Source organism: Venturia canescens, chromosome 3, assembly GCF_019457755.1.
Source record: "Venturia canescens isolate UGA chromosome 3, ASM1945775v1, whole genome shotgun sequence".
Classification (NCBI taxonomy): Eukaryota; Metazoa; Arthropoda; class Insecta; order Hymenoptera; family Ichneumonidae; genus Venturia; species Venturia canescens.
Window position 1 is genome coordinate 9,404,027 of NC_057423.1, and position 26,058 is coordinate 9,430,084.

General features: G+C 41.1%; 1 protein-coding gene across 3 annotated transcripts in view; it reads left to right on the top strand.

Moving 5' to 3' along the window:
* The window catches only part of LOC122407565 (calmodulin-A-like), a 97,563-nt gene that overhangs the window by 31,156 nt on the left and 40,349 nt on the right, over positions 1–26,058 (top strand). Inside the window, exons 2-4 of one of the 3 annotated variants that reach the window (XM_043413873.1) lie at positions 6,346–6,462; positions 6,601–7,430; positions 19,717–19,758. The exons of 1 other annotated variant lie outside the window; for it this stretch is intronic. In XM_043413873.1, the coding sequence (XP_043269808.1) occupies positions 7,344–7,430; positions 19,717–19,758 (129 nt within the window). In that variant the 5' untranslated portion in view covers positions 6,346–6,462; positions 6,601–7,343. Of the gene's footprint in view, positions 1–6,345; positions 7,431–19,716; positions 19,759–26,058 lie in introns of all 3 variants that reach the window. One more of the 3 variants, XM_043413874.1, reaches the window with a different exon arrangement.

A 26,058-nucleotide genomic window follows, 5' to 3' on the forward strand; every position in this document is an offset into this window, starting at 1 on the left:
AATTTTGTTGACTCATCGTTGAAACCCAAAGTATTGTTGACGGTTTTCCTAATCCTGAAAATTTATTCGATCTCCGGTTCTCTTGGTCATGGAAAACTCAATTTCCACACTTTTTCAACGGGTTTTAGGAGCACTTAAAACGTGCTCGCGCATTTATTTTTCATCATAATACTAATTGACGATCGAAATGTCATGAAAACTTCGTGTTGCTGCAACTTGCATAGCGATATCTTCAGTTTTCTCCGTCATCGATAATTCAATTCCCTGCGACTTTTTCATCACGGCTCCGGGGACTTTCGAGAAAATATTTTGCTACTGCCCCGAAAGAGCGATAATTTTTTCGCTCTTAATATTAACGATTCAATATAAATGCAACTTCGGAAACTAAAGAGAATCGTTCATGCGTTACAAGCTCGTACAATATTTTATCCACTCTCCTAGTCATCTAATCGAATGAAATTTTTCGTGTTTTGTTTTTCATACTTGACTATTACTTTGAATAAATGTATGCCAGCGCAATAACGATTTATTTGACGAGACAGAAGGATCCTCGACGTACCAGATATTTTTTCTTAAACTCAATTTAAATGCAATTTCATTAAAAAATGATAGTTTCTCACGGGGGATCGGTACGGGGAAGAATTTGATAGAATCGTTGGAGAAGTGGCTGCGGAGCAACTTGAGACTTTCATCGCGAGGTATTTTCCTCGAGCGTTTCCGGTCGCGATCGTACATCACGTCATATGTTCTTTCGTAAAATGGTGTGGCGATGGGGAGAGGAAGTTATGGAGCTTATCGGGGATGAGAGCGAGAGAGAGTGAGGCATGTGGGGAATTTTCCTCTTCGCGCTTTCGCCATCTACACAGTAATATTGAATCACAACTCGCCTCTCTATAGAATCCACTAAATCGCCCCACTTCTCGAGCTTCGTGGACATTCTTTTATTATCGTCTTTTGACAGATTGCAGCCCGAAGTAGTCTCAAGATACCCAGTATCAAATTTCAATTTTCTACCCGAAGGAAATTATGCCTCGGGAGAAATACTCCGAGTTCGTGTAATTTCTCACGGAGGCAAAACGCGAGGAGAAAAGTCGTGCGATACGTGCATGAACTTTTCGATGGAGGTTATAACGGAAAGATTGGTTAGCATCTCAATTGAATTTCCATTTCGATCTTTCTCGCACTCGTTCGTTTGATTTAATTATAAAAGGAAGACGTCCCGGAGCTTTGCCTTGTCTCGGAGCCTCTGACACCCCATTTTACGAAGGTGAAATTTCACCATCTAAATACAGATTCGTCGGAGCTGCTCATAGGACTTGCACCACTTTTATACGCTCCCTTCGATCATGGGTTGCACAAAAATGTTGCAACGACAAAATTCGGCTCGAATATACTCGACAAAGTACTTAGGCCAGCTGCAACAGAAAGCTTTGGAGTGGCAAGAAAGATGCAATTTTTCAATGGATTTTTCTGGTGAATGTGGTCGTCCTTGCGAGAACGGAAAGTCCAACGGTTGGAAAAGGGGGCAAGAGAGAGAGAGAGAGAGAGAGAAAGAGGACTGAGGCGGAAATTCATTCGAGAGCTTCAATAGAGGAGCGTGACCCTTATCGAAGTTATTACTTCTACATATATTTTCTACACGCTTTTTTCCTCTCTTAAGCCCGTAAAAGCGAACTCGTGCGGCTTTAAAGCCGCTCTCTCGCTCGATTGCGTTATTATAACAGAGGAAGAGAAAGAAAAACAAGTGGAATAGAGCACGATGAAGAATCTCCTTTTCCATAACCGATCTCCGCTTCGTATTTACGTATATAGATTGAAACGAAAACACATTCTTGTATTTATATATATATATGGATTAAGAAAACCCGCTTCCTCATCCCACTGGCGAGTCCCGTGGTTGCTAGAAGTTTTGCAATTAGTCGGTGGGTGGAACGAGGAAGATTCTTAGGTCTTCGTGCTCTCGCGTCTGCAATGCCAGAACTTCGATTATAAGAAAGCAGACACCAGTCGAGATGAAGTTGTGTATTTATAGATATATTTATCATTCGAGAGAAACGTGAATGGAGAGATTAAAAAAACGAGAATGAAGTTGAGCGAGCCTTGGGGCTTAGAAATCTTCAACTTCTCAAACCGCGTATCGCCCTCGTGCGGCTTAATTCGAGGAGTGAAAATTGAAGGGGCTATATTTAGCAAGCTGAAATAATGGGCGTCGATGATCCGCTAGAGTGAAATTTTCGGTCTGAAAGATCATTGAAAAAGCACTTTTTATTCACTCCTTGAATAAAACGATGCAGACGTTTTCACTAATTATTTAATCCGCATACACGAATCGTCAAAAGATTATTATTTTCGAAGGAAACTTAAAGAGTTGGAGGTCGAAAGTATACAGAAAACAGTTAACAAAGTGCTTGAAAAGTGTGTCTTCCATTCGCCCACTTATCTGGGTCAAAGTTTCCATTCGCAATAGTAGACTGTAAAAAAAGTGTTTTATCCATCTTTATCCATTAATTTAGAACGAGGAAACACCCTTGTTTGATCGGAAGCGTGCGTCGAGGGGTTTTCGAGTCGCGTATATCGACTGTCTTTGTTACCGTGTAGTGCACACGTACGTGACTCATCACTGCAGTAATAAAAAGGGGCAAATGGTATGTGCGAAAAGGTAGTACGTCTGTGCGAGGAAAAAGATAGAATTTTCATGCGGGAATACCGTTTCACTTTGCGTGTGACATTCATCGCAATGATAAACTTGGGTCGCCCCGGCGCTGTCGTTGATGTTGGCATGCGTACGTATTCATTGACGTGCACACAGCACGGTTGCACTGTGAAAAAGTGTGTTCTCTGCACAGTCATGGCAGAGAGGCGGGGAGGGGGAAAAAAGAGCGACCAAAGTATCGTGACACACGGGACACTCTCTCGTGAATAATTCAAGAATTCGGATCTATACCGGGCATTTTATATTTTAAGTGATAAACCTTTCGAGTCCCGGAGCCCAGCGATTTTCATATATTTATTCTGTGCTCAATTCACCTTCATCGCGCAATCTGATGAATTTTGAAATATTTCGAAACAATTTTAGTACAACTGCAACGAAAAATGGAAGAATAAAATTCGGAATCGTATTCGAAGGAGATCGACTAGCTCGTGCGACCCTGATAAAACGCTCCCTCGAAACTCTCTTTGCACACGAAGTACATACGTGCGCGCATAACGACGCCGAATCAAGAGGCAAAAAATAGAGGAAAAGCTTATCGTTATCAACGGATTTGGGTGTCGTATAACAGACGCGATGTTTTCGCGATTCTGTGAAATATTGTTCGCCACGCAGCACTATGCGCCTTCGACCTCCTGCGTGAATCATGTTAAATCGTTCGATCTGTCCCGGATATCCGCGTGTTCTCGCTCAACCGGCTCCAAACGATTATACAGAGTACCTCCCCGCGCGCCCGCGGAGTTTATACTCGCGAATACATGAATATACAGCACGCTATATGCACCTATCGAAAGGATTGTATATAGGAATGAGTTCGAAGCTCGGACGACTACATTTCCGTGCAATTTCAGACGCCGATAGAACGATGAGGTTTGCCAAGCCGACGAGGTCTCGCCACACCGTTTCCCACGGATTTCACCCCCTTCGCTTCTCACTCGCCCTTCCGTCATTTCGTTATACACCGACGATATTTCCAGCCCCTCAAACCCCGATCGAATCGCCTTTACAAAACACCAGGATCCCGAGGGAGTTTCGAGGAAATCTACACTCCTTTGTACATAATATTGACCTACACACATGGAAATTCACGTACGTGACGTTTATATATGCAGTTAGTAATGAGGTTTGCCAAATTTTCGAATAGAACGAGGAATATTCTGCCTCGATCTTTCTCTCGTGATGCAGAGAGCATCGTGAAACATCAACGAACCTCATTAAATCGGGGAATAAAATCTTGAAAAAGACTTATTTCCGATTTTATACGGTGCCTGCACCGCAAGAATCATCTGAAAGCTTGAATGTACGCTTCTCGTCACGTTTAAGGTAAACCTGGACTGCGTGCTAGTCAAATGAGTGCTAAATTTTCAAAACGCTTTTAGACCAATGTGGGAGTATTGAAAACGATAGTTTTGCAAAAGCATCGACTGATAGATGCAAATTTCCACGATGGCACACTTTCACAGGCATTTTTCGAAGAATTATTTGTATTTTTTAACCGACTTTATTGAACCACGTCTCATTTTGTTTCTCAACTGCAGATCCTCTACGAATTCAGTACGTAGATTTTTTAAAAATTCGTTCTTCGTTCCTTCAGAAATGATAAATAAAAATGTTTTTTTGCTCAATGATCAAGTTGAACAAAAAACTACACGGTGGATTCGTAGAGGATCGGTTAAGGACCAAAATGAGACGCGATGCAATAAAGTCGGTCAGAAAATGCAGATAATTATTTGAAAAATACCTGCGAAAATGTGTCATCGTGGAAATTTGCATTTATCAGTAGATGCTTTAGCAAAACTCTCGTTTTTAATATTTCCACATGTTAATAAAATACGCTGCAATACAAATCCACCGACAATGCATTTAATCGGTTCGTTAGACTCGGTCTAAAAGCGTTTTGAAAATTAAGCACTCGTTTGACCAGCACGCAGCAAAGGGGTTACCTCAATGCTGCCGTGTTGTTGAAAGACTTGAATGCGGTGTAGATAAAAAAGGGTGCAGGCATTGTTTGCAAGTGAACACACGCGAATTGGAGCGAGTCGTTGAATCCGCTTGTCACGTGAAACTAGCGTTATTAAGATCTTCGTCGTTGTCATTAGTTTCGTTAATTATTGAAACGACTGGGTGGAGTTATGAATCCTCTTTACAAAACAGTTTTCATGCGTTTTAACAATTCAAACGGTCTCGCATCGTATTTATTCATATCGCGATGCATGTTCAGTCCAGCCAGTTGCACATTCAGAGGTCTGTAAGTGGCGTCGCAGGGACTGCGGGGAAGTTCGCTATTAAAACTAGCTCGCACGAGGCGCGTCCCGGTCATTAGAAATCGTGAGGGAAATACACGAGCTTTCCAACTCGCGAAGGTATCCCATAGGTTTGGTCAACGGCGACCTTTATTGCTAGTGTCGTGGCCGTTGTACAGGCTCATAATCAAAATATCTGTTGTAACATCGCGTTCCCCAGTTTCCGTCAAGCTGTGCAGAGAATCGTTGGTTGAGCCGTAAATGAGATGATCCGATTTCACGTATTTCGAGAGACTGTTGCGAAGCGTACAATTTAAATTGAGATGTTGGATCTGCTGCGATGGTGCTGCCCCATTCGAGGCTGTTTTCGCGTCGGAGCGTTCAGAGTCTGACAATTTTTATTTTTTCGGCTCCTTTCCTGTCGTAACCTAATTGCTGATTCGTTCACGCTTCACGAGACCCAGCCACGTCGTGAGGAGAAAAAATACAGTTTCAAATTCCTGATTATAAGTTTTTTTCGACGCGTTAGTTTCCGGTTAACCTCCTCCGCAGTCGGCCATTTTCCATTGATTTCCCTGATCGATTTCCCATTAGAATTATTCCGGAATTACAGAGAAAAAAGTGGGGCTCGGTTCTGTTAAAAGTCAGTTTTCATGCCGAGGATATTCGCTCGTGTTTTTTTCCTCGCCACGTCGTCGCTGTTTCCTCGCTCGTACAAATCTTTGTGATTGATTTGACAAGGGATTTTCATGTGCGAAAGCTGCACGCCGGACTTACATAGAGAAAGCCAAGCGTCACCGCGCGGTTGTGCAACCGCGTACACGCACGCTGGATCAAACTCTTTCGCGCGCCGTTCTGCGTTCGCTTTGGCTCGCAGCGTGTGCAGTGTCAGTTATCCAAGAGAAATTGTGCAAACAGAGTGGGCGCTGGTACAATAGAACTTTCCTTCTTCCTCCTCCGTTCCCCTGTTTTCACGAAAATAACCCGACAAACGAAAGGAAAGCAGAAAAATACCGTGCGAGAGTCCTTCGAATTTTTCCACACCCTTGTTTCCCAAAGAACCCAAACTTTGGCAAGTGCACTCGCAAATATTTCCACGCTTTCGAAAAGTAGAGCATTTCTGCATCCACGGGAAGGAACGATTGCACAAATAAGACGAAACACGCGCGCTCTGATCGAGGGATCGCGGGGACCGGAAAATCCTGAATTACGCGTGACTCGATCCGGTCAACCTCTACAGAAAACTCTCACAAATTCGACTCGCGAATCCCATCACTTTTTATTTTCCCATCATCGCTGCAACCCTCATCAATCGATCGTTGACTTCGACTCTTGTCAGAGGACAAGCCTCAAGGTCAAATCGAAACAATCAAAAATCATTGCTATTTCTAGATCCATGGCCATATCTCGATAGCTGCTTCAGTTAGCCAGAGCCACACACTGAAAAAGAGGGATGTTACCGCGACTCGTGTAGTAATCCAAGTATAAAAACACACCTTGGTGAACAAAGTAAATAAAACAAATATTAATTCGTTAATACGTATACAGAATTATATTCGCACTCATATGTATGTGTATATAAATATTTATTTGTATAAATATTATATATATTCATGTATGTAAACGAAGATCAAACATGGTAAACAGGGAAACGTGAATACAGGGATCGCAAAAGAAACGCACACAAATAAACAAACAAAAACGGAGGAAAAAATAGAAAGAAATCAAAGAAAGAAAACGTGAAAAAAAGCAACAGTGACCAATGTTCGTAGTGAACGACGCAACGGCTAACAAGAAGAAGAAGCAGCAACAAAAGCACCAACCTGACAAAAGTAATCCCGACGTTTCGATAACAGGCCACGACAGTTGTACTCATAATCGCGGTTATTCGATATCAAAATTAATTAAAATCAAAGTCATTCGTCAATTCCAACGTAAAAAGCTCACTAAAAATACCGCAAATATTCCTAGTCGATGTGGCCGTATAATCCGACGATTAATCGATAGTGTTCAATTAAACGATCAATTGTTTCATTCGTAATCGTCAGAGTTATACAAATTATTGTATACTCAATAACAACAATAATTATTACTATTACAAATGAATAATTATAAGAAATACTGAATAATAATAATAATCAGATTAGTTTTTTTCCGGGTAAATTAGAACAGTGATACTAGAAAATATCGTATTGCTGCGTTATAAAAGTTGTTTACCGATAACATTGAAACGGCGAAATAAAAGTTGGCCGAAAAATTTCAAAAAAATTGAATTTCGCGGAGCAATAATAAGGGGAAAAGTCGCGAGTACGAATCGACAATCGCGTGTAAGTTGATTTTTTTCGATACGGAAGTGCTTCGATAAAAAATTCACATCGCGATAAATCAAAATGGCTTTCGCGGCGGCTCGGATGATCCTCAAGGACAAAAGGCGTAAGGCGAGCAAAGAAGACTTCACACCACGAAACAGAAGCAAGGTAAACAAAAAAACAAATAAAATGAATCAACAGATAATGAAATCTGGAAGAAAGTCATTCGATGATTGCGCAATAACTTGATTAAATGAATATCGATAACATTGAAATTGACTTTTTATTTTTGTAGAGTCAATAGACTTGTGTGCGAGTCAAGAATTCTTCCGATTCTAGGCTTTGTTTTATTAATACGTTTAATGTTTATATAGACGTGCGAAATGGGGTCACAGTCTCGCTTACACAAGTGTCTTTTATATATTCTTTCGACAAACGCTGTCCGCATGAATAATAAGCTAAATATACGACTTGCCAGCAGGCAAGAGTGTAGAGGGAATAATTCAATCAACGTGACTGTGACAGTAATGTATACGGAGTAAATTATCCATACAACAGTCGACCAACACTTTATGGACAGATATGCAAAAGGGGAAAAATGAACTACTCTGTACAACAGCCCTTTCGAGAGTGCGAATCAGGATGATTGCTTATTCGTTATTTCTAATCAAATCACTCGACGACTAAAATTATGATTTTACACTTTTTTCACTAAATTTCAATTGCTCTCGTTCTGCTCGAAAATAATTTATGCGAGATAAATTTTTGTTTTTATTTAAAATCGCACTACAAAAAAAAATTCTGAGAGTTTTTCTATATAAAAAAAAATAAATTTTAATAATGTAGAACGTATCTTTGTCAGTTTCAATATATTTTCGTTTTATTAGTATTATACTCGTGGTCAAAGTTCAACAAAGTTTGTACCAAGTTTAGTGTTTTGTGAATAATTGCTTTGACAGCATGGGACTTTGAATGAAACGGTTCATTTTGCCTCACCGATCATATTATTCAACATTTGCGTAGAATTCGTGGTCAAAGAGGAATGGAGACGGTGAAATGCGCACCGCTCTGCAGGTGCATTTTGGCTCGACATGTGAGCCTCCACACTCCCAGACATTTCGTAATCGTTGACGCGGCAATTGTGCAACGCTGCGAGCACGCTGGCCTCCTCTGACGTGTTCAATCACAGCGATAGTAGAAAGCACTCGTGTTGGTCAGACGTGACCTACGAGTGGTAGTAGTTCAAGTAAACGGGCAGCCAGGCAGTTGCGCATTATATACATCCGTGAGGTGGTGCGGATTCGTTTGATTTCAATGTAATTCAATTCCATAATCCGCGGACGCGTGGAGTTTTTGGAAACTTTTCAAGTGACATTTCAAATAAATTAGCCAATTCATTCGGTAATGAAGTTGTTAAAAATTCATTGCGAATTTAGCTTCTCAGACGAATTACACAGCTTTTCGTATCGCAAATTGGAATCGCGCTTTCATCCATTCTCCCAAAGTGGATCGTACATTTTTTTGACAAATAAATTTTGATTAATGAAACTCCACTGCGCAGAACCCGCTTTTCGTGGGGATTATTATCTTTCGAGGAATCGAGTACGAACGGTTTTCAGAGCTCCGGTTGCACGTTTTACTAGCTATTTCTCTCCAATTTATCTAAAAGTATAAATTATGGAAACTCCAATGAATATTGTAACGGTTAATGCCAAACTCTCACAACTCGATTTACAGCAGGAAGATAATTACTGTTTTTTTTGCTCTGAACACAAATTTGTTCGGCTTGTCTCGCTTTTTGCCTTTTTTCTACCACTTTCCGGGGAAAAGTCCATTCCCCGGAAGGTTTTTTGCTCTCTTCCTGCCGCGAATTAAAGCCTTTGACGAAGCTACCGCGAAAAAGACATTGGGATGAAGGGAACACGACTCTTGCTTCAGGTTCTCATGCTCGGAGCTCTGAGAAAAGAAAACCGAATGAGAAAGCGTGACGGCGAGAGAGCGAGAGAAAAAGAAAATGCGGTTAATGAAAGGATGGACCGTTCTATGGATTGATTCCTCTGTGGACGGAGGACAAAGGATAAAATGTCTTCACGTTCATTCCCTCATGGCTACTTAGCAGATATCTTCTGCTCTTCTTCCCTTTTCACTTAATCGACAAAGTACTCTTCTCACGAAATTTCCGAAACTTGCGACGGCAGTTACACGCCCTCGATAGAGCGTTACATCATTTATTATATTCGAGTCTCGTTCTCATGATTACTAGGTAGTACCGCTATCAGGTACACGCTCTTGCCACAAACTTCAGCCCCAAAAACAAAACAATCTCCCTTCCGAGCCTCCTTGCCACCACCCAGACCCCATTCTGTCATACGTTGTTTTGTGCACGACGAGGCCACATCGAAATAAATTTTTGTGTGTATCGGAGTAGGTGAGAAAGTTTTCTGATTTCAAGGAGTGTTGAAATGGGAAAAAGAAAAAGAAGTCGTCGTCGAGATGAAATTGAAGATTTATTACGGCGAATTAAGAAATTGGAAAGACGTCGAGGTCGGTCAGAGAGCTCGTCGTACACAGATGGCGAGGAAGGAGTTAGCAGTCCTGGTTCTGAGTATGGACAGTTTCATCAAAATGAGAATTTGAGTGAGTTTGATTATATTTTGGCAGCAAGCTCATACCAGAGGTGAGATAAGCTGTGCGAGTTTTGACGGTAAGCTCACACGAGAGGTGAGATAAACCGGGCATTGCATTTCGGCGATGAGCCCTCACGAGAGGTGGGACATATCGCGCGTTGTCATGACGACAAATTTTTCAACAAACATGAATAAAAGATCATGCCGGAGGTTATATGCTTGAATATAGGCATCGTGGGTACACGAATGAGAACAATCGTTGGGTGATTCAAATGGCAATGAGCACAAATGGGGAAATTTGTCTATTTTTAAATTCATTTTCCAGGTGTATCCGGTAGGGTAGAAAATTCGGATGGAAATAATGAACCGGAGGTTAACATATTGTCGGAGAACAAAGCTGGAGAAGGGATGGCTGACGGTATTGACTGTATACCTTTGGATGAAGAGACAATGAAGTTGCTCGGTGAAAAATCTTCCGCATCAGAAAAGACAAGTTTGTTTCATTCAGAAATCTCGGTTCGAATTGCTCAGTGGGTGCAGGAAGGTTTGAAGAAAGAAGAAAAGGCAGAGTTATTAGATACGTATCCCCGAAAAGGAAGCGTACTGTTAGAGGCTCCGGTATTGAATCCGGAAATTGAAGCGTCAACAAATGATTCGATTAAGAAACGAGACAAGTATTTTGTTGCGGATCAAAATGTTGTAGGGTCAGCAATTTCGGCATTGGCGTCGAGTGTTGAGATTTTATTGGTTAGAAATGAGTTTGACAAGAGCGATCGGGAAAAGTTAATCAAATATCAGTTGGATGCGGTTAAACTGTTAGCTGAAGCTCATTATCAGATAACCAAGGCGCGCAAAGCTTTTATATATCCAGGGCTTGAGAAAAAAGCGAAAACAGTGTTGGAAAAAAGCAGATCGGATGAGTATTTGTTCGGTACAGGTCTTTCAGATAAACTGAAAAGTGCGCAATCCATGGAAAAGATAGGTTTGGCATTAAAACCAGTGCTACCGACAAAAAAGATGCCAATGCGTTCGACGCAGTCGGGAAACTGGCGAACCCCGTCTGTGAAGAATCAGATGTATACACCGACGGGGAACAAGTCACGAGCGTATCAGCGGAATGCTTATCAGTCGAAGGGGCAGACAAATCGAGACAGCGGCCCATCGAGAAATTACAACCAGACTCGAGCACGGGAGAGAGGTCCGCACCGATCGCAGAGGCCTTAGAAGTAGGAAAAATTGCTGGAAGAATTAGATATTTTTTTTAGAGCTTGGTCTGACATAACATCTGATAGATTTGTTTTGGACGTGATAAAGGGTTATAAATTGAATTTTGAAAGTGATCCAGAGCAATTATATGTACCACCTGAGCCGACAATTAAGAGAGAAGAAAAACGAGATTATGATAAGGCGATCGAGAATTTGCTAGAATTGGGTGCGATCGAGGAATGTTTGCCGTGTAAAGGACAGTTCATTTCTTCATATTTTTTGGTGCCTAAGTCAAATGGATTGAAAAGATTTGTTCTTAATTTGAAAAAGTTAAACAGGTTCATTGGCAATGAACATTTTAAAATGGAGGATGTTCGCACAGCCATAAGATTATTATCTTGTAATTGTTTTATGGCAAAGCTCGATTTACAGGATGCGTATTTTTTGGTACCAATGCATCAGGAAAGTAAGAAATATCTTAGATTTTGTTGGAAGGGACAGTTATATCAATTCATATGTTTACCCTTTGGACTATGCACGGCACCGTTTGTATTCACAAAAATTATGAAGCCAATTGCCAATTGTTTGAGAGAGCAGGGATTTTTGTCGGTGAGGTATCTAGATGATTGGTTATGTCTAGGTGCAGATTTTCAGTCATGCAGTACCAATGTTGAGAGATCCGTAAATTTGATCGAAGAGTTGGGGTTTAAAATAAATTGGAAGAAAAGTCGGGTGATTCCGAGCAAGGAATGTGAGTTCCTTGGATTTGTTTTGAACTCGGTTAGGATGTCGTTAGAATTGCCAACTAAAAAGCGAGGAAAAATATTAACAATGTTAAAGGAATATAGCAAAAAGACACGATGTAAAATTCGAGAGTTTGCACATTTCGTAGGTTGTATAGTAGCGGTTTGTCCAGCTGTGGAATATGGGTGGTTATATTCAAAGAAATTTGAACGTGAAAGATATTTGGCGTTATTGAACAATAATAATAATTACGAAAAATTAATGGTACTATCGGAAACATTACAAGAAGATTTGAATTGGTGGAAAGAAAAAATTGTCAGTACGGTCAACCCAATCCGTTCATTTAATTTTAAAATGGAAATTTTTACAGATGCATCGCTCAGTGGGTGGGGTGCATATTGTGGAGACGAATTGGTGCATGGTTGTTGGAAAGAAAGGGAAAAGAGGTTGCATATTAACTATTTAGAGTTAGTTGCTGCATTTTTTGGGTTGAAGTGTTTTGCGAAAAATTTAAAGGATTGTGAAATTCTTCTCAGAGTTGATAACACTACAGCAGTGTCATACATTAATCGTATGGGAGGAGTTCAATACCCTCATTTAAATCAAATTTCTCGTGATATTTGGCAGTGGTGTGAAAAACGTAAGCTGTGGATATTTGCATCTTATATTGCGTCAAAAGATAACACCGAAGCTGACAGAGGCTCCAGGTTTACGAATATGGACACAGAGTGGGAATTATCTGATAAAGTGTTTGATATCATTGATAAAAAGTGGGGTCCATTCACGGTTGATGCATTCGCATCGAGACGCAATGCGAAATGTAGGAATTATTATGCGTGGCACAAAGATCCAGGGGCAATAGCTATTGATGCATTTACAATAAATTGGAAAGATGTTTATTTTTATGCATTTCCGCCATTCGCTCTTATTTTGCGGGTAATTAAAAAGATTATGTCGGATCAAGCACTAGGAGTAATAGTGGTACCAGATTGGCATACACAGCCCTGGTATCCATTATTTAATTCATTGCTAGTGGAACCTCCGTTAAGATTCAAATGGTCACATAATCTACTTTTATCACCTGATAGGTCAGGGCAACACCCGCTAGCCGAGAAATTAACTCTTCTTGTCGGCAAGTTATCAGGGAGGCCTTTCTTCGACAAGACGTCCCAGAAGAGTCTGTAGATTTGCTGATCGCGTCATTGGCGGAAAGTACTTGGAAGCAATATAACAAGCCCTTAGAAGATTGGTGCGCGTTTTGTAAAAATAAGGAATGGGATCCGTATGAAGTTCAGGAAAGAAATGTTTTATTATGGTTAACGGAAAAGTTTCAGAACGGAGCCTCTTATGGAACGCTTAATACTTCTAGAGCAGCAATTTCGTTAATTTCTAGAGGACAATTGGCTAAAAGTGCGGTCATCTCTCGATTCTTCAAGGGAGTTTTTCGGTCTCGACCGTTGAAAGCGAAATATGACAAAATCTGGGACATAGATCCTGTTTTGAAAAATATAGCAAAGCTTTATCCGTTAGAAGCATTAAGTCTTGTGGAATTGACAGATAGGTTAGTAATGCTTTTAGCATTAGGGACGGCTCACAGGGTGCAGACATTAGCGGCAATAAACATAAGTAATATTAGGAGAACGTCATCTGGGTATGAAATTAAAATAGATGATTTTATTAAAACATCCCGTCTAGGAGCATGTCAACCATTGTTGATTATACCCAAATTTCAGGATAAACCGGAGCTTTGTATTGCCAGTACATTAGAGCGTTACTTGTTTGTTACTCGGCAATCGCGTGAGAATATCAATAGATTAATATTGACTACGAGAAAACCATTTAAGGCGGCGAGCGCTCAAACCATCAGTAGATGGATAAGAAGTTTTTTAGTACGCAGTGGTATAAGTGATGAATTCTCAGCGCATAGTACAAGACATGCAGTCACGTCTGCAGCTCTTAAGAAAGGAATTGATTTGAGCGTAATTAAGAGTTTGGCCGGTTGGTCAAGAGATTCGCAAGTGTTCGCTAAATTTTATAATAGACCAATCGTGCATGACAGAAGTACATTCGCAAGTACAATTGGTTCTTAAGTGTATCGTTCACGGAAGTTGTAATAAGATTGTGATTAATAAAATAGTTATCGAAGTCTGAGCTAAACATCTACCTAGTAATCATGAGAACGAGACTCGAATATAATTAAACGATCAAACGAACTTACCTGTTGTGAAGTTCGATCGTAATTATATGTAGAGTCTCGTTCGAAATGATTAAGTCCCACCCCATAAAGAAGTTAATGGCTTAAGCAATGATAAATACCATAGCAGCGCCCACCCCTTAGTGATAAGAAATATTTAAACGATATGACAGAATGGGGTCTGGGTGGTGGCAAGGAGGCTCGGAAGGGAGATTGTTTTGTTTTTGGGGCTGAAGTTTGTGGCAAGAGCGTGTACCTGATAGCGGTACTACCTAGTAATCATTTCGAACGAGACTCTACATATAATTACGATCGAACTTCACAACAGGTAAGTTCGTTTGATCGTTTAATTTTTGTGCTTTACGCATCGAGTGGATCGAGCGATCGGAAAATCACTTGCCATTATTCCTGTCGAGATAAAACCTGCTCGCACAACCCCCCGGAACGGAACACCAGGACAAAAACTTAAGGAGTTTCGGTACAGGCGATACAATGTTGCCATGCTAAACCATGCTAAAAACATAAAAAATTTCAAAAAGTTTAGAATTTTATAAAATTTGGTGAACATATTCTTTAGTGCCAAATTTGACAATACAAATTTTTTAAGATTTTTCTTCTACACAGTTATCGAGTAATTGATCACTAAAGTTTACGTGTATAAGCATAGCGTTTCCATATATATAGGTATACATTCCGAGCATAAGAAATCTGCTTTAATGCGTAATTACTCGATAACTAAGTAGAAGAAAATTTTGAAAAAATTTGTGTTTTCGCACTTGATGTTGAAGAACATTATCACCAAATTTGATCAATTTCTTAATATTTTGCCTTCTGTACCGAAACTCCTTAAGCCTGAGACTGTTACGAGACGTAATTCAGCTCGAAGTCTCCCATCATTTATCGAGCTCCAGACGAGCGTCTACCTGCGAGGGCAACATTCATCGATCCCAAAAATCGCCACTCCCGCCTCTCTCTAAAGTCGAGTCACGTGTCACTTCGCTGCTCGCGTGGGCTAAACGCTTTTTTCCCGTTTGTGAAACGCTTCCTTGTCACTCGGCCAGGAACGATACGGAGGCTTCGCGGGGCAGAAAAAAGCAGGGGAAGATCGTAACTGTCATCTTGCATGGGAATCAAGCAAAATGGATTTTTTATTTTGGGATCGATCCTCCGGAGAACACGGTAATACGGAACCTTTTATTTCCACGAGACAGAATCTCTGCTCGCGACGAGAGGGATTCAAGCTCGCTTCAAATTTCGTACCGAGTCTCGTCCCATTTTATTATTTTATTTTAACTCAAGACGACCGTTACATTTTCCTTTCGCGATGTGATTTATCGACAAAGTGAGTACGCTCGTGTTATCGACACAAAATAAATGATGAGAAAATGTTAGACAGGAAGGAAAATAAAGAGTGAAAGACTTTAACGTTACGAAAAAGATTCTCAAACACGAACGTGCCTCATCCTTCTCGCTCCTGTTACTTTTCGCGCTCCGGCCCCTTCTTCGACACGAGTCCTCTTGAAAGTGCATCGAGTTTCGAAGACACCGACGGTGCCACTCTTTCCTCCAACTTTCCCATTTTTTTCTTCCTCCCTTTTTTATCTCCGTCCACACCAAGTTTTATCAGGGATGAAAGACAAAATAAGAAGTACGGGCATTTCCACTCTCGTCCATCATTGGCGTACGGCTGTGGTGGAGTGGAGAACATTATTTTTTAAAAGTGTAGAAAATTCTTGGAAAAATCATCAATAATTCAACAGATTTTTCACTCCGGATCGCTCGAACGCACACCGCTAAAGGGAAATCAGCTTCGCTTTATCGTGGAAGCGTGCAAATTTTTTGTCCCGCGTATTTCCTGCATAATCCGTCGAAGTTTGTTATTCGCACGTTTGAACACCGGTAAAGACGACAATTAGCCTCACAACATTAATGCACGCCCCGATACGAGCGCGTATAACGAAAACCAATTAGCGCATACTCGTGAGACCGCTTGGGACCTTAACGACCTGCAAATTTAAGAGGCACTTCACCGCCGAGCGTCTCCCTCACACACTCTCTTGACCTCGGCTTTTTGAAGTACCTTAGGAAACTTTTGAATTCCGATTTTCTTTGATTTGCTTCGTTAACGCTCGCGCTTCGATTCGATGTTAATGATGAAAATTGCCAGTTGCTTGTTACAATTTTCAACTTTTTTTCCTATTTATGACGACGGTTGAGGGTGCGAAACTTTAATGTCGCGTACGTTTTTTAGAATTCATTCCAGCAGAGAATTTTGGGCAAATTATTTGCATCGAGGAACGAAATTTTCGTTGAATTTAAATCCCTCGCTGGTCTGGTTTGTCTCTTAAATTTTGGAATGCTGATATTCCTGAGCGCTATTTCTCAAAATTTCTACTATTTTTTCTAGTGAAAGTAATTACTGTCGAATGTCAGGGAGTTCGATGCGAGCTCACAGAAAATTCGAGTCGTTGCTGCAAGAATATATCCATTCGATGTGAATCCTTGACGAGGGTTCGCACTGATGCTGCGACGGGAGGGAAAACGTAGAACGCTGTCAGGCGACTTGATTACTCAAGCGGCAATCGGGACTCTTTTATTTTCAGTGAATTTATTCGGTAGCGAGAGGCAGCGATCGATCGGGCCTCCGCGCGAGTGTCCTCAAAAGGCATATCATTACAATTGCAATTCACCGGGGAGGAAAGATAGCTTCATGATTCTAAAAGCTTTTTCCTAGAGACTGAAAGCTACCGAAAGAAGAAACAGGTTCAATGGGTCTTAGATTCCGAGGGGGCTTGGGAAAGATTATTTTTCCAAAGAAAAATAGCAGATAGTCTCCGAAGCCTTTATTCTCATCTGCTGGAGTATCTGCACGTTTTTACGAGATTCTCTGCACGAGAGGCACCGATTCACTTTTATGTTTTATTTCTTTCACTCTTTGAGAAAATGCTGCCTCTTGTCCGGACTCTTCGGGCCTTTGAAAGCCCCGTCGGCTCTCGTGCTTCTTTCCTCGAGAGTCCTCGCCCCTTGTTTTCCTATTTTTTGCGCCCTTTTCCCGCGCGCGTACCGAAGATTAGTTTATGGAAATTCGGACATGTTTTCCGACTTCGCGAGATTTCCGATCGAAATTTTCAGGACTTTCGGCTCGGATTTTCGAAAAAAATTCTCTCCCACGTGGCGATTCATCGCGCTCCTGACCTCTCCCTCGACTGACCTCAACTCGCATCCTCCATGCTCACTTGCCAATTAAAATGACAATGCGTTCAAGAGCTGAACTGAAGCACCTTCAGGATTACAGAAAAGCCGCTTGGCAGTTTTGCCTTCCGGACACACCCAGAGAGTTTCCCATTCTTTTCGACGCTCCCGCATTTCCGCCCGTCAAACAAACGCGTCAGGGTAACCCGAATTTTTTGTTTTTTACTCCCTTTGTAACTCGTCCTCTTGCGTTTTCCTTAGGCGACCTACATCGTGAGCTCGACACATTATTCTTCATCAATATTCAGCCAACTCGCTTCAACTACTCGCTAATTATTTATTTAAATGAGAACCGAGACTGAAAGACACTTTGTACCATTGCTTGAGATTCTTGCGGACAGCGTATTATCAGATGGACGCGATGCCCAATATTCCTCTCAAATTCAGCAATGATACGATCATTGTTGTTTGCGAAAAGTTATATATTTCCAGGAAACAACGATTTCATTCTAAAACTCATTATCGTAATAGTTTTTTTTCTTCCAGCTCATTCGTCAGGAAAATTGGTTCAATAAAAATTATTTTCTAGATGAATCGAGCAAACTTTCTCGCCATTATCGATTTTTAATAAAATATTCGTTGTGTATTTCTCCAGTTTTTCTACAGTAAAAGAGATCTCTCACGGAACCAACGTTTTGTTCACGTGAACCCCGAATAAATAATGTTGAAAAGAAATAAATAAAAAACATTAAAAAATAAAAAATTAGAGAAACTGTAATTGGAGCCTTCCGGGGTAATGTTTAAAGATCATTAGTGCAAAACAGGTCAATGATACACTCAGCAAAAAATGTACACCGCCCTTAATTGTATAAGACTTGAAAATTCTTACAAGATAAAAGGCATCATTTGAATACCGTGTCATGCAAAACATATTTGTCCTCTATTCCGTACGCTCTAATAATTCAACTGCAAATTATATATATCTTTAATTAGAAATACTATAGATAAAATGCAAAAAAATCACGCTATTGCATTAACTGTTAGACTGTGTGTAGTGTGCTATAATTGTGAGCTGTGTCCACAAAACTTTTTACACGGAACACACTCATGGATCTCTAATAACTCATACCCTTTTGTGGCGAACTGAAAAAATGCAGATATTTTATCGTTGACGTATCAGGTTAAAGGCTCACTGAAATCACAAGGAAAGTATCCCTTGATCAAAGATATTTTCGAGTTAAAACAAAATTTAAGTGATTCTCAGAACTTTAATTTTTTAGCACTGTTACTTGTTATTAAACTTTCCATGGAATTGCTCACTCAAATTTCTTGGAGTGGACTCAAGTCTTTGAAGGATTTGGATACTTCGACGAGTAGTTGATTGGAAATGAAACTCTTTGGATAATCATTAGAGAAACGGAAAAATGGTCAATAATAATTTATTGTAAGCAAGTAAACGTTGTGACGATAACAATTGTCTTATTTTTGAACGTAGGAGAAATCGTAGTATGAAAAGGGTTGAAAAGTATTAATGAAAAATTCATTCACTCGGATCTATTTCTATATCGCCACTCCCTCTGACTTCCACAGCTTGTATATATAAGTTTTATAAACGAAGCACTGTTTTGTATACGTACATTGTTTCTATGAGAGTGCGATGTGCACTCGGGCTTGGATGTCCAACTGGGTATTTTTTCGAAACCTCATTTTAATGATTTTCCTCGAAACTTGCATCTCTTTGTATCAGGAGAGAATAAAATCGAAATAAAAACCTTGGAAAAAATATTGAAAAAGAAATCCCGTCTCGTGTCTCAACTCGAAAGACTTTTAGCGAATTTGAATCCTCTCGCATCCACAATATCCATAATCTGGATAAATCGAGAGTGATTATTTCGACTTAGCTGTAAGCTTAAAAAGTAAAAAGTACCGCGTTTCGGTTAAATGCCTTAAATAGAATACAAAAGGAGTCCTCGACCATGAATTTTCGACTCTCGAAAAACTCGCCCACGTCGAGAGAGTTCATTGAAGAGTGAGTCAAGGGGTCCTTTATGAATGAAGATTAAACGACTGAGGTACTTAGCCACATTTTTTTCGCCAACGTGCCTTTTCGGGTGATTTCTTTTGAGCGAACTCGTCTCTCCGTGCCCGAGCAGAGGAAACACTACACTGCTGCGAAAAAATGCCCATATCTTTGAATACGTACGTGTGCAAAAGAACTTTGTATAATATACAATAAAGCAAACTCACTTTTATCTCTATAATACCAACAAGCTATCTTCACTCTGCCTATGCAATGTCACTCTGTATATTCTGTATTACTCTGTCGACTCTATAATCTCTTGTACATATATATATATAATATCTAAGTCCACTACTATTTCTATATTTCACATGTCTACTTATTACTACTGTACTCTCTCTCTCTCTTTATACTTAACAACATGCGGTATGGCGTGGTGATTGGTGACCTGTACTGTACTTGTGTTTGCAGGCTCGCAGCGCCAGTACAAGTAGCTTTAGAAGCCTGAGCCAGGTACATACCAAGATCACATAAATCCACTTAGCTAAAATTTTCTTCTATAGTAATAGTTCATTAGATGAAGAGCAATGAAAAATTTCGATTTAGATTTTTCTTAGAACTTAGCCATTTATTAGGGATTGACTAGATTTTTAGATTCGCCGAGCATTTTATATTTTTTACGTTTTTATTGGATGTAGTGAGAACGTAAGACGAACGCAATAAATATTGGGAGCTGAGGATCGAAAATCTGCGATGTGCCTTAAAACAGCCAATTTCTCAGGCTCGTTTAATCGAATTTTACGTTCGTTATAATCGCACGTGCGGGCCAAGACATTGTGCATGACCCTCATATCGTACTTAGATGAAGGTAGTTCGTTTAGGTAAGGCGCGTATGTTGGATGAGGCATGCAAAATGTATTCGTACTTAATACGACACTGTAGGAACACGCTATCCGAGCGCGAACCCTGGCGTTTCACTCTACACGGTACAGCTTCTTCCAAAGGGAGTCGTCAACACGAGAACGTGCATGAACTCTAACATTTTTTGTGTCTTTTCTATTCTCATCTTTACACGGAGAAACTTTTATAGCAAAAATAATTACTATGTTTTTATAGTAACGTCGGGCCGCATCGATATTATAATAATAATCGCTACAGAGTGTGTCAAATAATTCAAAAGTTTGGGGAACCGTTACCACAGTACCACAGTAAATAACGCGCTGCATTATATCAAAAATGAACACCGAGCGAATTTTGATCAAAAACATAGCAAATTATGAAATGATTTGATGAAAATTTAGGAGATAACGAAGCAGTCGTTTCTCTGTGCTATACGAAAAATTGCATAGTTTCGTATTTTCCCTTTTACCGCACTGAATTTTGCTCAATAACGTAGCAAAATCCATCCGCCCACCAATTATACGAGGCGTTGCGAGTATAAACATGAAAATTAACCACTGGCACATCGTAAAATTTCAAACAATTTGTCCAGTCCAATTCACCAATTTTTAACATTTCGCCAAAGACACGAGTGACGTTCGGATATCGATACATCGTTCGATGTAAGAATGTTGCAGACCTAAATTTTGACTGTCGTACATAGTAAAATTTGAGAGAACTGCTTCCGACATCAAAATCAGTATGCACTTTGGTGAAATGTAATAGAATGGCGATATAGAACAGCGCTGCTACAAAACATAGCAAATTTTTCTAGCAAATTCATTCGAAATATTCTTATAAAAGTCTCTCCGTGTATCACTTTTATAATTCAATGCACTTATCTGAGAGTTTCGCTAATGGAATTTCATTCGTTCGAATGCGCATACACACTGATTACGAGCGAAAAGTTTCATTGTTCGAATCGTTGTAAAATAGAGAGCAGCTGAATCATTCACATTGAAAAAGTTCATTTGTTTGACATTCGATCGTTCTTTTTTTTTCATTATTTTTTTCTGATCACTTCGTACTATTTTGCCGTGAGATACTTTTTAAAATCCGATGACTTCATCGAACTTGGTGGAAAGTTATCGAACAGTAAGTAATTATTTGAAACGTTGGAGCGCCACGCTGATGTATTGGTTTTTGAAAAATGTTTAAACTGAGCTAAAATAATGGTTGAAAAGGTGGAGAAGGAAGGTTGCAGGAACGAGAAAGAAAAAGGGAAGGCGGAAAAGTCACTGCGTGATGAAAGCCTCGCGCATTTGCTCGAGCTACTCCAACGTGTGAAACTCGTAAAAGACATTTTATCACCGCGGCGCGGCTACGGGACTCTCATTTTCAGCGTGACACTTTTGTTGATGTGCAAGCGCACGAAAACGTGAAGGGAAACGATTTTTTACGCGGTGTTTTTAGTCGCGACACACATCAGAAGTGAGAAAATGACTGAAGGCTCATGAGCCTTTTAAATTATCAACTAGCAATCGTTCTTTTTCGGCGATGTGCATGAAAAAAAAAAAAAAAAAAAAAAAAAACCATTTTCGACGACCGTAACTTGATTTTGAAAATTACTTTTTAATAATAGTTTTTTTTTTATTTTCCAAGCACATGACGACGAATGCAACACTCTACATTTATTCGTGAATGTTTGAAACGGTTTTTCGAGTTATACGAGCCCGTTAAAGATCGTATGAAAGATATTTTGAAAGTTGCATTGGTGGAAACTCCAGTAAAACAATCTTAAATCCAGAGTTGAAAACTACTCGGCAAATTTCATAGAGGCTTGTCTTTGAGCGAATAAACTGTGCGCAAGGCCAACACCGCCCTCGATTACGCAAAGCCTTCACCCGACAAACTTGTCTCCCTCGATTTCCTGAAGTACGTACCGCATGCCCCTAACGAAAGTCAGCACCGGGTCGAAGCTCCTTGACAATTAATTGTGTTACGATGTGTGAGTACTCCGTAAACTGGTACACCAAAATTTTAAGATTATTGTACATTGCGTTTGAAAAGATGAAACAAAAATAGTAGACGATGGAATTATTGTTGTTGAAATAATAAATAAACGTCCATCAACGTCTGACCGTTCAGCGAGAGCGAGCCCTCGTTCCCAGCTCGTTCGCATCGAGCCTGCTGTTGTATTTTTAACTAAGAAAACTGTCCAAGTGTAAAGCCTTGACTTATGTCGAGTGAATTAAGAAAAATGACGAAGAAATGCATGATTTCCTTGAGACTCTTCAATAACTCGAGCCATCGAATACCGTCGAAATTTTTCTCCCTCTTTCCTTCCCAATTTCCTACAAAGGACTGCCAATTGCTATCGAGTCCCAGGACAATGAAGCATTGGCAATTGTGCTGGAACTTTATGGTGACTGTATAGTTGCTGGGCAAAGCAAAGTTACTCGGAAATGAAGCACTGCGGTCGAGCATTCACTGGCTGAAATCGACTGATCGAACTCTCGAGGCAGTACTACCGTCGAGGAAAGATTTTTTTCCAATTAACGATCACTGAAACTTGCAAACACCTCGAAGATCCTTTTTTTTCTCGTTTGAAGAATAATGCAATGGATACCCTCGAAATCGTGACCTGTCGAATGCACTTTCGATCCCGATCGAACAAAAGAATGAGACGGGACGTTCTCAGAGTCTAATGGGGTCTTAAGGCTTCGTTTTTTTCTCTCTCTCTCTCTCGTTTTTGGTACTTGAGAAAACGCCCCTTCCGACGAGTACGATCTCTCACGGATATAAAAGCAACACACTCGCACAGCGAGGAAAACGAGAAAGAGGAAAAGGCTGAACGCAGCTCGAGTGGCTCGGGATTTCCGTGTGGTTGTAGGTCGGGGTTGAGGGCGGTTTGAGGGAGCGTAGACCGATCGATGCCCTGGGTGAAACCCGTTCTACTCGCTTTCCAACGACCACCGACTACGACGCCGACGACGACGACGACGATGAGGCCAAGTTCTCCCTTGCTATCGTACTCTTGTTTATAATTATTATCAATCCGTTATAGCTTAGGTCAAATTCCTAACTCGTGAGTGCACTAACTCATTTCAAGGACATCGAAACAATCGAGCATCCGGAAATGAGATTTTTCCAATTTTTTCGCTCTCCCACGAGTTTCAAACCGAACTGAGATTCTCGAATTTTATTGAACGATTCTATTCCATTTTCTTCGCTTTCGTCCGCAATTCGATTGAAAAGTTTTTCCATCGACTCGTTCGATTTATCGACCAGGACATTATTACGCAGTTAAGCTCAAGATCAACTTCAATTGCGTCTAAACAATAACACCAGAGAAGAGTGTCGTGGCCTCAAAACATAAAAATCTTTGAATTGCCAAGGCGAAAGAACACACCAGCTCTTGTAGATTATCGCAGAGTGTTGCGGGGTGAAAATGTACACGAAAAGGAGGTGCGCTCCGCATCGTAGTAATGCTCCCACGGATGCCAAATGACCCGAAAAACCGTCCGAGAAAGTGAGGAGAAAAAAACCTCAAACTCTACCCGCCTCCGAGTATTTTCGACGGAGTGAAAAGAGCCGCGCACACGTTGATGCGCCCCCACAATAAGGATTCTCGTTTAGAAATATGAACGCAAGTAGTGAGGAGTGCTTTGTTAAAAGTACTGAGAAAAGAGGGAAAAAACTTTGCGAGAGATAAAAAGGTTCGATTCTAGGGGCGTTTTTAACTCGGGAGTGGTCAGAGTTTAAAGTTGTCTGAAATTATGTCGCTCTTAGGATCCACGATTCGTGCAGTCCTTGGAGAAGGCGAAGCGTCCGAGTTCATTCTTTAATCCAGCGTTGCAAGAACTCTGCGCTCTCGGCCAGTAGATTTTCCGGAAGAGAAACAGCCTCGAATCTCTTTTCCACGCGTACCTAAAATCCTTCATTCCCGACATATGAAACCCCTTCCCTCCTCTGTTCTTCGGTGCTGAGCCTCCCTCGATTTCCTGGTGATTCCCACCGGCAGTAACTCAGAGAGTGAGATCGAATATAATCCGAGCTCTCCGAATCGAGCTTTTACGCGGAGAGTCTTTCGATATCCCCGAGGAAGGGGTCCTCTCCTGCATCCCGGGTAGCTTGTATCTATCGGGGCGGAAATAGCAGCCCCGGGCGAGCCATAATTCGCCTCTCGGTTCCGTTGAAACGATCGTATCGATAGGAGAAATCCAAGTAACGTGTGCGATTGCGATAGAGTTCGTAAAAATTTGGGGGGATGAAACGAGATTTCGTATGGTCCATTGCGAAAAATATCACGAAATCGGTACACGAGGGAAGAGAGAGAGAGAAAGGACGAGCCCAAGGAAGGGGGAGGAAGCGTTATTCGCGTTATTCCAGAAGCTAAATAAATTCCCTGGCAAGGGGGTGCTCGAGGAGAGGGTCCACTCCTGCTATCTCGAGCTCGCTCTCCCCGAAATTTCACAGTTTCTCTCTTTCCGTTCCTCCGAGGTTCTTCCCCTCGGAGGCTCCTCCGAGGGGGCATAACTTTCCGAGGTTCCTCTCGCTCTCTCCCTCTTCGTCCTCCCTTGCACCCCGGCTTCTTATTGATCCCTTGGATGTGGCTTCAACGCCGGAACGGGGAGCCACGTCGGGCCACAAACACATTGATAAAACTCTCGAACGAATGTGGAGGCAAGCGTAGGAGAGAAATTCAGTCAGGCAGAAAAGGAAAAGAGAGGAAAAGGGGAACGAGAGGGAATCCGGGCTCGATCTTCCTCGGCGAAGAAACTGCGAGGCGAAGCTCCTTGAAAATCAACAAAAAACACCTACGAACCTAGACGTACGTGAACCTTGACGTCTCAACCATGCGCTCCGTTATGTAATCATGCACAAATGTATTTGCTCTACACCTTTCGACTCTGAACTCTCGAGGGATAAACCCGCAAAGTATCCTTGTACGAACAGGAAATTCTTCCACGTATATCTGGCTGACCTGTGCCCAACGGTATAACGCACTCATCGTGCAACCGCCCGGTTCTTTCACGCTGCAACGTTACGTCTGTGCATGTGTCGAACGATTATTCACGTCAACACCAGAAAGCAAATCGTTAGTCTCCCATTTCCTCTCTCTCTCTCTCTTTTCTCTTTCTCACGTTACATACTCGACCTTAATATCCTTCCACGTAAACCACCTTGTAAACATATATTTGCGGTTGAAAGGGAAAGACTTTAGCCCTGAGACAGAAATTTCTCCAAATACTCTCGTCGAGCACGCAATCAACGTCAGAGCTTGAGAGTTATCACGCGAACAAACTTACAAGAGAGTTGTATCGAATGCATCCCCATTCCCATAAATATGCGGCTCGGAGCAGGTCGTCGGTTCAACACATTCGTTTTGATCGTGACTGCGAGCCTATTTTGTATGAATTCCTTATAATTTAACGCTCGCTGTAATTTACACGGAATCGAGAGCGAATCGGTCACGTGGCGACCGATTCGCTCGCGGGGGAATAAATTTCGAACCCTCGCTTCTCAAATTCCCCGGCTCGCAATTCATACAACTTTTCTAATAAATATGAGAAATCCATTGTAAAACATTGACGTGTGTCGACAGAGGAAAAAAAAGAAGGTTTAATAACAAAAGTTTCGAAAAGTTTCCTCAACCCGGAAATGAATAACCACTATTTTACCGTCACAGACACTAAGACAAAAATCCACGCTACGGATCGTATCGAGTCACTCCGAATGAGCTGAAATTAGGAATAAATCGAGCTCCGCGATAATCAAGTCCGCGTTATAAACAGGAGCTGTAAAGGCCGAGAGCTTTTATGGTCAAACTCCAATAAGAACGTTCGACACCCACGAGCCAAAATCCCGATCAAGTTGTTCACCAAACGGTTTCACTTACGCCCTTCATTCCACGAATCTATAGATTCGCAG